The 14,478-nt window shown below is 49.7% G+C and overlaps 1 protein-coding gene across 16 annotated transcripts in view; it reads right to left on the bottom strand.

Annotated features, from left to right (window-relative positions):
- Positions 1 to 14,478, bottom strand: part of Cit (citron rho-interacting serine/threonine kinase) — a 163,238-nt gene that overhangs the window by 40,251 nt on the left and 108,509 nt on the right. For all 16 annotated transcript variants that reach the window (XM_085837071.1, XM_085837070.1, XM_085837073.1 and 13 more), the window contains one exon: positions 5,241 to 5,294. In XM_085837071.1, coding sequence (XP_085693197.1) covers positions 5,241 to 5,294 — 54 coding nt within the window. The remainder of the gene's footprint in view (positions 1 to 5,240; positions 5,295 to 14,478) is intronic.

Genomic DNA, 14,478 nt, shown 5'->3' with positions numbered 1-14,478 from the left:
TTCCCTGAGGAGAAAGAGCAGAATGGGGCAAACGGTCAGGCCTGCTGGACTCCAGAACTCCAGGTGAGTTTGAACTCAGGTAGGTTTCTCTGTCTATGACACAGAAATATACTACATCCTTCATCTTTTACTTTTCACTACCTTGTATCTGTTTGAGTCCTGTGGCATGAGAGATACAGGGCTATAAACTAATGACCAAAATGCTGTTTCATTCTGAAAGTCTCTTGAGGAACAGATTAACTGCAGAAACTCTATTCACAGAGAATGTATAATTTCCTTGCCATTCAAGGTTATATTTAAGCTTTTGGGTACCAACTTTCTTTCTTTGATTCACAGGAGAAAAAAAGTTTATTATGAGCCCATTTCTATCATCTCTTCTCTTCTGCCCAAAATAAGATTATAAAGAGCGGAAGAAGAAACCCGAGAAAAACTAATGAGGTGACAAGGTCCGGGTTTTCCATTATCGAGGCAGCTCTGCTGGAGAAGGAAGAGTCCCTCTGTTCCCCGTGTCATAGGGTCTTTGAGGGAACTGTCTCTCGGCGTTATGCCAGCATCTGATCTCTACTTCTGTACTTGTCATTGCCTCATTTTCCTCATTTGACTAGATGAGGGCAAAGTATGTGAGAGCATGTGTGCTGCGTGTGTTTATGTGTGTGAGAGCATGTGTGCTGCATGTGTTCATGTGTGTGAGAGCATGTGTGCTGTGTGTGTTCATGTGTATGAGAGCAAGTGTAGTGTGCATGCATGTGTGTGAGGGCATGTGTGCTGCATGTGTTCATGTGTGTGAGAGCATGTGTGCTGTGTGTGTTCATGTGTATGAGAGCAAGTGTAGTGTGCATGCATGTGTGTGAGGGCATGTATGCTGTGTGTGTTCATGTGTGTGAGAGCATGTGTGCTGCGTGTGTTCATGTGGTTGAGAGCATGTGTGCTGTGTGTTCATGTGTGAGAGCATGTGTACTGTATGTGTTCATGTGTGTGAGAGCATGTGTCCTGCATGTAAGAGCATATGTGCTGAATGCAAATGTATTCATATGTATAAAAGGATGTGTTCTGCATGCAAGCATGTGAGCACGTGTGCTGCATGTGTTCATGGGTATGAGAACATGTGTGCATGCATGTGAGAGCATGTGTCCTGCATGTAAAAGCATGTATGCTGTATGTATATATGTATGAGAGCATGTATGCTGTGTGTGCTGTGTGTGTGTGTGTGTGTGTGTGTGAGAGAGAGAGAGAGAGAGAGAGAGAGAGAGAGAGAGAGAGAAGCATGTGTCGTGTTTCATGCCTGTTGTCATGGAGGACTTTAAAGGCTGCAGTAAACCTGAGCCCAGCCCTGAGACTTGAGACTCCGTTGTCTTATGTCTGCAGGATGCTGCCCTCTGGAACAGAGAAGACAGGGATATTCCAACTACTCAAACCCCCTCCTGTTTCTGTTTCTCTGAGACATATATAGCAGACTGGCCTCAAACCCAACATCTTCCTGCTTCAGCCTCCTTGGGGCTGCGACTGCTGGTGTGTGCCAATGTATCTGGTGGCCTTCTTGCTTTTGGACCAGGTAACTTGCAAGAATCCTTAGGTTATCTTTGTGACCATGAGTCAGTTCTTTCCACACTGAGGGCAGATGGCCTGTTTACTGACACAGTTTATGAGTTCATTAACAGTTTAGGCCCCAAGAGCAGAGGAGTAAAGAAAAGATAAATGGAAAGCCTAGTTCTATTTTCACAGTTAAAAAAAAAAAAAAAGACAGGGCTGGGGCAGCCTCCTCACATGGGGGGCCAGCCAGCCAGGTTTTCTTGTAGGCTGTTTTGTAGAGAAGAGATCTTGGTGCAGTTCTAAGAAAGAGAGAGAATATAAAACTACCTACTCTGCATCAAAAGCAAAACAAAAAAGCTAAACCTTGTGAACCTCACCATCACAGAACTGCATGCTGACCCCTTACACCCAACCAGGAGACAGAGAGCAAGAGCCTGTGGAGGAAGAGGACCAATGGCGTGGAAGGGTGAGGAGCCAAACAACAGGCATCAGCAGGAAAGGCTCGGGACTGACAGCCTATTTTAATGCCTGCTTTCCCGAAGGCAGCTATTTGCATATTATTTATTTTTAATCTTATAGCTGACAGATTGATTCATAATTAAAGCTGTGTCATATGCTTGCCCACCAACTCCCCTCTAAAACAGACTTAGGGAGGGGTTTAGGTGCCAGATTGAAATTGAATCCTTTTTTTAAAGATCCTTTCAAAACACAGAAATGGTCTGAGCCCGCAGTGTTCTGCCATCTAACTGGGCGCTCCCCAAGGCTGAGTCATGATGGGGTTCTTACCAGTAACAGAGGCAATTGTGGACAGCCCCAAAAGGGGTGAGACACCCGGGACAAGTTCCCAGGGCATCCTCAAAGCCACACTGAACTTGACTGTGTCACTGAGACCCATGATTATGGCTAAATGCCTTGAAGCAGTAGTTTCTGGGCTTTTTTTAAAGTAGAAAGGCCATTTCTCTAAACCAAAGCTCACGCCAGGAGCTTACGGCAACAGGAGAAACCAGGAAACCTAGTCCTCCCAGGGTCAAGCCCAGAATGCACTGCACTAGGACAGCAGGGCGGGAGCCTTGGAGGCGTGGCCTCCAATGCCCAGGGGTCCCTGTGCTGATGTCCTGCGGCTTCTGGAAGTCAAGTCCTTGTCAGAACCAGGCAGCTCCCCATCGTCCCTCACCCAGCTCCCAAACCACAGACACTAGCCGTGAGCTGGGATCAATGTCATGTTGGAAACGAGGATGTGTAGGTTAGCCCCACTTTACAGCAAGGAAATGGGAGCCTGCTAGAGGCCACTTTAAAGGACATGGCTCGGACCACTGTGGCTTCCAGCCATTCTGACTGACGCGTGGAGTGACTTTGTTAGGTCAGTGCCCCACCACAGCCGCTGCCACCTTTGGAAAGGGGTCCCAGAAGCCTGACCACCAAATGCCATCGGTAAAGGAAACAAACACTGGGGGTCACTGTCTCGCAGGAATCAAATTTAGAAAGTACAGCCATTTACGTAAGTTAAGCCGGAAATCACATTAATCCCACATACCCGCAGGTTCCCTTACAGCCAAGCTTCCAATTTTATAAATGGCGACCAGGCTCCCCAGGGTAGTGGGCAAATTTGAAGGGTGCTGGCTGTGTTTCTTATTCCCACCCTGTTGTTTGGTTTCCTGTGTGTACACACACTTTGAAACCCCACCCCCACCTCCCGAGTCTATTCCATACCCGGTCCACAGCAACCATATACAAACATGGCTTAAGTTCTCATGCTGGGAAACTAAAGGAAGTGAAACAGGGTCTTTAGGCAAAAGGGACAAATTAGATGAACTGACTGATACATCTTAAAACCATCCAAGGCTAAGGAAGGATTAGTCATCTAAAGGAGTCACACACAGTTCATGTTTTTTTTTTTTCCCCTATGAATTAGATAGTTGATCGCTATCAGTCTATACGAGCTTACAATCCCTCTAGAGAGTTCTGTTGAGGGTCTCACATTGGTTAACTTCTCATTGAACATTGTTGACATATTCTGAATAAAAAAAAAAGAGAATTATATTTTTATGGACTGAATCTATTGATCTTTCTCTTTGTAGGCCCTTTGTTCTAAAAGATATTTAAGTATATTGCAAAGGGTTCCAGGGACAGAAAGAATGGTGGCCTCTGCCTGAAACTGCAGTACTTGGGGGGCTGGGGCAGCAGAGAGCAAGTTGGAGGTCAGCCTGGGCTACATGGACCCATGTTACTCTGTGGTCACTCATAAGCTCTGTGTGTGTGTGTGTGTGTGTGTGTGATATAAGAAAACCACTGGTGCAAAAATAAGAAAGCAAAAGTACTAGACAGCCAAGAACGGGATCAGAATCCAGCAATTCCTCAAGGAAGGGGGAGCAGGAAGCTGACAAGTGTCTGGAGGCAGGCCCATCCCCCACCACATCCACACACAGACCAAACAAGTCTCATGACCGAGCAGTTCCACCCCTGATCACCAGAGATCAGTGCCTACATCCACCAAAGGACCCCCATGGGGACCCTCCCTAACAGCTTAATTCCTTTTGGAGAACGAGCCAAGATATGGTCCTCATCACACATTGAAAACAACCAAGGAAACAGAAAGGGAACAGACCGTTGCCAGGCCCATGGGAGAGACCTCACGGGTGAGCCGCGGGAGCCGCCTATGGGCTGAGACATCCTGTAGCTGCATGGATGCTGTGGCTATACTGTGGGTAGCTAAGATGCAAACTTTGACGGAGTGTACCCAAGACCGAATGCCCCAGTTAGTCGGGAAGGGGTCCTTTCGAAGTCTGACAGATAGACGCACACATGCGTGGGAGGGGACGTTTCTGGAAATTCACAGACGTAAATAGTACAAGCAGGGACAGGACCACTGAGGAGCGAGAGAGCCACAAAAAGACCAAAGGCACAGAAGCACAAATAAGGAGAGCGTCCCTGTCTCCTCAAAGGGACCTATTTCTGTCCTTCATTTTCATCAAAAATAGAGCCTGCTTTTCCACCGACTTGATGAGATTATGTAACCCGTGACTGGGGCTTGTCTGGTGATGGAACTCTCTGCAGAAGCGATGTCACCCACAAGGGTCCGAGGTTGTGAATTTACATATTTTAAAAAAAAGCAGATTTTTCTCTGCTAGGAAGATGTATTTTCTTGGTCCACAGGAGAACTAATTGGCCCTCCCTCTTGGCAGAGGCCATGGGCTGGAGAAGCTGCATAGGAAGCCAGTCCCTGGCATTTGGACAGTGCCTTGCCCGCATGGGCCCTGGGCCCTCCCCCACTGGGAGGGGAGGGGATGAGCTTCCCGCCAGAGCTTGGCTGAAGCTGGCTGAAGCTGCCGGGTCTATTCACTGGGTATGAGTGAGGGTGAAAAATAAACGGTTTGGGCTTTCTATTATGAGTTACGTTCTCACTATGTAGCCCAGTCATGCCTCAATCTCTCCACTCTCCCGCCTCAGCTACCTCTACAGGTGCGTGCCCCCACACCCAGGAATATCTGACTCTTAACCGTTCCGGCCCCTCCCAAACCTAAATGGTTTTAGCATCCTTGAAACAGGTAAGCCCTCCCCCACCCCACCCCACCCCGAAAAACTAAAACAGAACCAAGCATTATGGTCTTCAAGGCAAAAAGAGCTCGGAAGATCAGTCACTGTCATAGGAAGCCCGAGATTCCCTCTGCCCTCTGCCTTACTCTGCTCATCTTCCGTATCTTTATACTCACAGTGCAGCTGTTGCGAAGGGCATCGAATTTGCGCTGGATCTCATCCCGATGTGCCTGAAAGGTAAGAGGTGCGTTATAAATGTTTCCTAGGGAAGAACGCAGTTTCACACGCTATGCGCCAAACCCAGAGAGCGGCAGTTTGCTTGGAAAGCCAGGTACGCTGCCACAGCAGAGAACTGATAAATCAGCTCATCCCCAGCCTCAACAACAGGTAGCCGGCCGCAGGGAGCTGCCTGAAGTGAGTATGGCTACTCGGACCACATCATGAGCAGCAAGAGGGATCATTTCCTGTTGACATTAACCCCCAGGGGCAGCTGTGAAGAGCAGTGTTCTCACTCCTCTTCACTGCCCCAAAACAGGACCCCAGGTCTGAAAATACGAGTAGCCTGGCCTCCAACTGACCCCTTCCCAGCTTAGTAGACAGACAGACAGACAGACACAGACACACAGACACACACACACACACACACACGAGACAATGTCAGGAAAAAAGCAGAGACTTTTTGAGAATTAAAGCTGATTCATAAAACGACACATTGACCCGGAAGTAAAGATTCACAGAACCTCACACTGACCTGGAAGTGAATGCCAGACTACCCTAAGACAGCTACCCTAAGACAGCAGTATTGCTTTGGATCTTAAATGTCCTCCAGAGGCTCTTGGGTGCAAGGCTTGCTGGTTGGCCTGTGGCACTAACAGGAGGTGGCAAAGCCTAAGCCATGGGATGTGCTTGAAGAAGACACTGGAACCCTGAACTTCATCAACCCCCTCCCCCAACCTTTGCCAGAAATAAGCAGCCCCTCTACCACGTGCTCCCTGCTAACATTAAGCCATGTCACAGCTGAGGTGAGGGTGGGGGGTGGCAGGGTGTGCATCGGTACTGACTGTCTAGAGACAACACAGCAGCCTCTCTTCACAGCATTTGGAAGAGGACATGCACAGGGTTTGGGCTGCTGCATACAAGGGTCTTGAACATCTGCTAATTCAGATATAGGTGAGAGGTTCTGGAAAAAAAAAAAATCAACCTCAAAAATGACTCTATTTCCCTCTTGCATTGGACTACAAGGAAAAATGTCCTTTTCTTCTGTGTTGTGGTCAGTGCTTGAAACAACAGAACAAGAAAAGGGAGAAATAGTCTAGGTCACCAGGTCATGACAGAGAGGAGGGGAGACAGACAGATACCAGGTCATGACAGACAGGAGTGGGACAGACAGACACCAGGTCATGACAGAGAGGAGGGGAGACAGACAGACACTAGGTCATGACAGAGAGGAGAGGAGACAGACAGACACCAGGTCATGGCAGAGACAGAGGAGCGGACAGACACCAAAATCTTAATGGTCTAGGAAGGCATCTGAGGCTCACTTGAAACAGCTGGAAAGTAAGGGAAGGAAGGCTGTGCTCCCACAGATGTTTTAAGAGTTGGGAGATGTTGTAGGGATCATAGGTGGAGACTGAAAGGCACCAAAGAGCAGGGAGGAGGGGGCGGGGTTGCCAGTCAGGAAAGAGCTGATGGTGCTTGAGCACAGAATGGCGGCAGAGACCAGGGGCAAGCATGTGGGACACAGCGTGGGGAAAGGTATGGGGGGAGAGAAGCCAGGGGTACCCTGGGGACGCTGGGCCAGAGGGACTGTGGACTGTAGTACTATTCGCTTAGCTGTAAGAGCACAGAGAACCATCTAGTCTCAGGCAGAGCCCAAAGAAGCCCTTTTCTTAAAAAGAAAACTTTATTCTCTATAAAAGTCTATCAGGCAACTCAAGAAATTAGAACCATAATGTTCTCTCTAATGTGTCCATTTCCCTAGACATTTATAATAGTTAGAGTCACATTAGGAGATTAGCACACAGCACTGAAGGCACGGCACTAGAAACTATCCAAGATAAAACACAAGAGACAACCAACAAAAACAAAACAAAACAACAATGACAACCCTTTAAAAACCAACCAGAGAGAGAAGGAGAGGGAGAGAGGGAGAAAGGAAGAATGACAGCTGAGATCAGAATCCAAATTAACTGGAGCCTCTGAGGGAGTTCAGGAGTGAGCTGGAGAAAATGCTTCGAGAAGAATTGGCCACAAATTTCCACAGTTGCTACAAGCTATGAACCCACAGGTCCAAAACCTTCAGGGAACCCCAGCCTAGGAAACACAGAGACAGTTATTCTTAAGCACATTACCATCCAACTGCTTAAACCCAGCAATAAGAAACTCATCAAACAAGCTGAAGAAAGACCAGCAGGCTAAGTGCCAGGTGGCCGTCCTCTAGGTTGGGCGTGGCTATCACCACCCTGGACCGGGCAATCCTCTCTGTACCAGTACGGGGCCTCACTCACGGGGCACGAGAAAGGGACAGGCTCCCCTGACACTGCACAGCAGTAAGAGATGGCCGAAAGGAGGAAACGTGATGGTATGGCTGCCCACATCCCTACAAGTAACCCTAATAAATTCATTGGTCCACCAAGGCAGACACGGGTGGAGTGGTTTCTCTGGTCTGCAGTTGCCTTACTGATGCCCCAGTTAGAGGCTGCCCTGGGAAGAGTTTCTATCTCTATGATACAAGAAAGGGTTTATTTGCTTTATAAAGGGAAGCTAGGGCAGGAACTAAAGCAGGGTAGGAAACTGGAGGCAGAAATTGAAGCAGCCTTGCTCCCCAAGGCTCAGTTGGCCAGCATGCTTTCTTATACAACCAGGCCCACCTGCCGAGAGGATGGCACCACCCACAGTGGGCTGGGGGCTGGGCCCTCCCTCCCACATCAGTCAGTTATCAAGAAGTTGCTGCACAGGCTTGCCCACAGGCCAGCCTGATGGGAACATTTTCTAGTTTGCAGCTCCTTCCTCCCAGGTGACCCTGGCTTGGGTCAGGTTGACAAAAACAAAAATTCCAAGCGGCACAGTCGGAGTGACAAGAGGGTCAGGTCTTCGGATGATGCGCTGTGGGAGGGTTGGGCCTGAGGACAGCACAGTGGCATTTTAAACAGTGTGAGAGAAAACAAAGGCAACTAAAGTCAGTTTGCCTAGCGTTCTTTAGCAAAAGTATCTCTTCCAGGCAAGGAGGAAATGATGGCTGTCAAGGGCATGCATAGGGTGAGGGGGACGTATCCCCTGCAAATCAGCACTATACAGGAGTCCTTCAGGAAGGACGATGACAGACAGACACTATGTCTTGATGTTTTCCACTATAGACCCACTACTGGGAGTTGCTGTGGGTCTAGTGAGAGGGTCCCTAAAGTCGTGACCTTTAAATGGACCTTGGGTCCCGCCCCTACCCTCCCCCTCCGCTCTTTGTTTCTTTCTTTCTTTCTTTCTTTCTTTCTTTCTTTCTTTCTTTCTTTCTTTTTTTGGTTTTCTGAGACAGGGTTTCTCTGTATAGCCCTGGCTGTCCTGGAACTCACTCTGTAGACCAGGCTGGCCTCGAAGTCAGAAATTTGCCTGCCTCTGCCTCCCAAGTGCTGGTATTAAAGGTGTGCGCCACCACATCCGGCTCGCCCTTGCTTTCTGCTCACAAGGTACGGGATCTGTGTCTGCCACATGCTGCTTTGACATACGTCCAATCACCAACAAGAGTCATCAAAACTGTGACCCCCAAATCAGTTGTTTCTCTTTAGACCCTGACTGTCCCCGTATTTCATTATAGAGTTGGGATGATGAGCGAATGTGCCAGCATCAACACAGACCAATTCGCTGCGCGAGGAGAACATTTATCCAGCTTCAGAACAATGCCCCCCACCATTTGAAATCCCATTTGCAACCAATGACTAAGCACGGCCTGACCCCATGAACCGCCCCCCAATCCACCCAGTGGTCGCTGTGGACAATGTGAAGGCTCTATCTTAAGTCAGTCTCCTCTACAGTAGGCGGGGTCAGCAAGTTTGGCAGGTTGGGTCAGTTGTTTTAAAATGGGAGAGAGGTAGGCATTCGGTCTGCAAGCCAGGTTGACCTACTTAAATAAATCGTCACTGTAGGAGATGTGCAGACAAGGCTGGGGAGTTGCCTTGGTTAAGTGCACACGCGTGAGCTTGTTCTCCAGCACGGACCTAAAGGGCTGAGCACCAGACAGCGCCCCTGTAACCTCAGCCCTGGGGGGCTGGGGCAGGATGATTCGAGGGACATACTGGCTAGCCAGTCTAGCCAACAGGCAAGCGACAGGTTTAGTGGAATAGTGCTTCAATAACAACAACAACAACAACAACAATAATAATAATGTGGGAAAAAAATAAAGTGGAGAACAATGGAAGAAGACACCAGACACAGACCTCTAGCCTCCACATCATGCACACACATATGTGCACGCACACACAGGCAGACACAAGCCCACTCACACACAAGCACTAATGTGTGTACACACACGCACACGCACACGTACACACACAACATACATACAAAGGCATATGCACATTCACACAAGCACAGACACACACACCATACATATTTGCATGCGCTCTCTCGCTCGCTCACTCGCTCTCGCTCTCACTCTCGCTCTCCCTCTGAGAGTGGCATCATTTCTTTCTAAGCTGAGGCCCACAAAGGGGCATTGAAGCATTCTTACGTGTTATACTTTCTTTTTTTGTTTGTTTGCTTGTTTTGTTTTTTGTTTTCTGAGACAGGGTTTCTCTATGTAGCCCTGGCTGTCCTAGAACTCACTCTGTAGACCAGGATGGCCTCGAACTCAGAAATCCGCCTGCCTCTGCCGCCCAAGTGCTGGTATTAAAGGCATGTGCCACCATTGCCCGGCTGTGTTATACTTTCTTATTAACAGTAAAGACTCCTTATTAACAACTCAATACCATTAAAACCTCATCTACCTGCCCCACCGGAATCTGAAATCTCAGTAGTCCTGGGTGATTCAGTCCCATGAAACTCACCATGATGGGGCCTCTGGATCACTCGAACACAACAGGTGCCAGCTCCCTCTGGGACAGAATGTGCCAGGCCACTGACAGTGTGGCTACACTCTATCTTTGGTGGGAGCAATGACTACAAAACAGGAAACTGGTCCCTTGTGGCTGTGAGCATCACTATCAGCTCTAACAACCACCCATCTAATCCCAGAAAGGAACAGGTAAGAGGAGCCGGGGAGGGGGTGAGGGGAGAGGAGGGAGGGAGGGAGGGAGGGAGAGAGAGGGAGAGAGAGGGAGAGAGAGAGAGAGAGAGAGAGAGAGAGAGAGAGAGAGAGAGAGAGAGAGAGAGCAAGCAAGCTCGCAGCAGTTAAGAGCATTTAATCTTGTAGGGCACCTGAATCTGGTTCCCAGCACCAAAGGGCAGCAAACAGCCATCTGTAACTCTACTTTCAGGTGATTTAGCTCCCCCTTATGGCTTCCTTCGGTACTGCACACACATCGTCCAGACAGACATGCAAACCCATACACAGAAAATAAAAAGTAATAAATCTTTTTTTTTAAACTGAAAAGAAGATGGTTTGAGTTATGTTTCCTTTAAACTGAGAAAAGGGAACCACACAGCATCCGTCCAGGTATGGTGATATACCTAAGACAAGCTTTGGATTCGACCAGTGGTTACTGGGTGCCAGTAAGTACTGGTATTATAGGAAATGGTTACGCTCTAGACGTTATCAGGGCCCTGGAAAGTGAAGATGTTAGCATAGTGAGATATGCCAACCAGACAGCATTGCTCTGAAAAGATCCAAACCTTAGAAGCGTGCAGGGTCCCTGGGCCCGTTTGGGAAGCCCAGAGCTAGAGGCTGGGAGGGACTGACACAGGCTGAGCTGAGCAGACCACAGCCCGCCTGGCCCAAGGGCCAGGGACACTCTCTGGCTGTCTTCACGTGCTCAGTAAGTGGGAGCAAAGTTATCGGGAAGGGAACTACAGTGGAAGATGTTGTCGAAATTATTTAGCACAGTATTTATGTTGACAAGAACTTTGAAGCCACCATAGGTTAGGCAGGAGTCAAGAGAATGTGGCCCTGAGGGCTGGCCAACTGAAGTTAAGAGCAGCCCAGATGAAACATTGTAGGGCCACAGGGCCGAGGACAGGACGGCAGTGCTCGGGTGGCCCGCCTTCCAGGACCCACGGCCTGTGGGCCTCCATCCTTTCTGCACTTTCATGCCCCAAGTTCACATCTTGGCTATTACGCCAACAGCTAACTAATTAGATATGAGGCTTGAAGTTTGTGTGAAGGGGTGAGAGCCTCCTTGGTTAATGGCTCCAACAAATCAAAGGCGCTGGCTTGGGCTCCAGAATCCCCCTGCACCGGGAGGAGGATCTTTTCATCAGTGCCCCCAGCTCTTGGCTCCTCACTGTTCAGCTTAGTCTCTTGACCAAATGGGGTCAGGACCACGGAGCCACCTGAGAAGCCTTGCTGGCACTCTCAGGTGCTCGTCTCTTCTCTCCCGGCTACTCAGGGCACACCTCGGGGTCTCTGCCTTGCAGGAAAGGACGGTGCCATCCTCTGGATGGAACGCAGACAGAAAATTCAGTAGCGTGGCTCTGCTGAAGTTTAACCCTGCTGCAGGTGCCTGTGTCGGCTCAATCTCCACCAATCTCAGTGCAAGACCCATCAACAGGACGGGTAACTGAGAATAGGGGACCGAGCGGGCACAAAGGCCCACAGCGGCTCCCACCAACCTCTTTCAGTGGAGGACTGTGAAGTAACTGAGTGCCATCAGATTTTTCCCAGGGTGGAGGCTGCGCCAGGTAAAGAGCTCTGCTCCCAACCTGGGAGGCAATGGCCTCTCTGAATTGAGCAATGATAGCCTAGATAGAGGAGGGAATAAAGTAGGCATTTATGGCCATGTCCCAAGTCAACCAAGATCTTGACTTGGCAGCCCCGTGATGCCCAGAACCAGGTCTGAGACCCTGTCGAGGAGGAGGGGGAGGATGGGGAGGGGGAGGAGGAGGAGGATAGGGAGGAGGAGGAAGATGGGGAGGAGGAGGAGGATGGGGAGGAGGATGAGGATGGGGAGGAGGAGGAAAAAAGGTGAGGGGGCCTCGGAATGGACAGGTATTTGGGGGTGGGGCACTTCCCTAGAACAGGAGTGGAAGACATGTCTGCCAGCAGCTGCCTGACCCACCGCATCTCTGCCATTGTCTTTCTTCCTCAGGCAGGGGTCTTCTGTGTGGCCTCAGGCCCTCTCAGGCTGGGGTGCCTGCCATTCTGGCCAGCTCGGCTTCTCCCCTGAGTTTGAGCACAGCCTATGCTCCATGGACCATCAAGTGCAAGAGCGAGAGAGACTGAGTTTTTAGAACGAGCAAGGGAAGGCTTTTGTTTTGTTTCTTTGTGAAGATTCTTGGAGGCAGTGATCTCATCCAACTAAATTAAGTCGTGACTGGCTGCTGTGCGAGGCTTCAGGCAGCCAGTAGACACGGCACCCTCCACCCAGCAACGGGGCAGGATTTAAGGGACTCATTTCCCACAGATAAACGGCGGTGACGCACGCTCTATTTTATGTCCTCCTCCGTCCAAACAGGGGCACGGGAAGATGCATGGCCGCTGCCTGCCCTCCCGGTCCCTGCAGAGCAGTGAGATCCGTGCCTCATCTTTGGGCACTGCCAAGAAAAGGGAATCGTGAGCTGATTCCCTAGTGGGGAGAGGGCTAAGAGTCACAGTGTTAGGCACACGGCAAGTGCTCGTCACCCACAGATCAACTTGCCGATGTCTGTCTGCTCGCTTCGGAGCCTGGATGCTCACGCAGGGGGAAAGGAGATGACACAATGCGTTCAATAATAGTGGTTCTCCTGTTGGCACACATTCCTCCAAGGCCATTTCCGTCCTTCCTTGCCCCGTTCATTTTGTCTTCCGTGCACCTACTTTCTGTTTTCCTCTTCGATCTCATTGTGTCCGGCTTTCTGTCTTGCCAAACTGCGTTCAATCCGTTCTCAAAGCAGAGCATAAACAGAGAGACGGCACTGCTATCCCCCACACCCCCGCCACAAACCAGATATTGGGGACACGTGGCATCGTAATGAGTGTTCTCGGAGAGATGATAGAACTTTAGGGCTCGATCAATATCCACACTTGGCGGAAGTCCCAGAAAACCAAGGACGTATAGGGCTTCTTACAGGAGGTGTTCCATCACCGCTGTCATGCAAACCATTGTGGCCTTCACTGGTCTCCACGAGAGCCCGCCCCTAAAACATCACATTCTCAATCTTGTTTAAATGATGGGATTTCCTAAACCCAAGAACAGGCGGCAATGTTAAGGATAAAACTAGTTTAAAGATACAAACACACACACACACACACCTTTCAAACAAGCTAAGTCTTAAAGAGCCCATGCTAAAGACCTAGAGAAGGAAACTCTAGTCTGAGAGACACAGAAAGACTGACTGACTAGCTGGTGTAGGTGGGGCGAGCGTCCAAGTGGGGTTGGAATTGATAAGATATCCATTAAAAAAAAAAATCACTGAATAAATCAGCTGCATTGTGCCCTGCCCACAGGAAAGGGCACCCTGACCAGCAGGCATGACTGAGCCCATCTGCTTGGCAGGAACAGTGTGTTACTATGAGAAATGTGTGGGCATGTCTAATATAGCCACCAAAGCTCAGAGTCTGTGCCCACCATGCAGCCTTCCAAACACCTTCTAACGGGGCTTGCTTGCTTTCCTTAAAGATTTATTTTACCTTTACGTGTGTGTTTGTGTATGTGTGTGTGTGGGGGGGGGGGGTGTTGGGGAAGGGGGAGGTGGCAGGGAGGGGGTTGCAGTGCCTCTGGAAGCCCAGAAGAGGGCATCAGATCCCCTGGAACTGGAGGTTAGCCAATATGGGTGCTGGGAACAAAACGCAGGTCTTCTGGAATAGAAGCAAGTGTGGAGCTGTCTCTCCGGCCCTCAGGGGTGGGGTCCTCTGAGCAGACGGTCCTGAAGCGTCACCCACCCAGAGCATCCTGGTCAACTCAGCAGGTGCATCTTGCTCTGGAAGCTGATGACTGGCGTTCCCCAGGAGAGCCTCTGGGAGTTCTGCCTGTCACCCTAGAGCAGTCCCTGTAGAATGGTCGCTGGTGGTGGGGGTGGCCAAAAAAGTCTTCCAGGAAGAATGGAGGTGTGAGACCAGTGTTGGCTTCCCACATACAACCGCAGGAGGGCTCTCTCCCACTCCGTGAGCTTGTCTCTCAGAAACAGCAACTTTGATAAGACTGCTTTTGGAGAGGATATCTCTCCTTCCGGAGAGTTTTTCCCACCGCCATCATACCAGAAACATAAGAAACATGATCGAGGCTGGAGAGATGGCTCATGGGTGAGGACTGTGTCCTGCAATTCCAGATAACTAAGTTCTGGAGGCCCCAA

Source organism: Mus caroli, unplaced genomic scaffold, assembly GCF_978045245.1.
Source record: "Mus caroli unplaced genomic scaffold, Mus_caroli_1 scaffold_4, whole genome shotgun sequence".
Classification (NCBI taxonomy): Eukaryota; Metazoa; Chordata; class Mammalia; order Rodentia; family Muridae; genus Mus; species Mus caroli.
The sequence above is the reverse complement of the archived record's forward strand: the minus strand, read 5'-3'. Positions and strand labels throughout refer to the sequence as shown.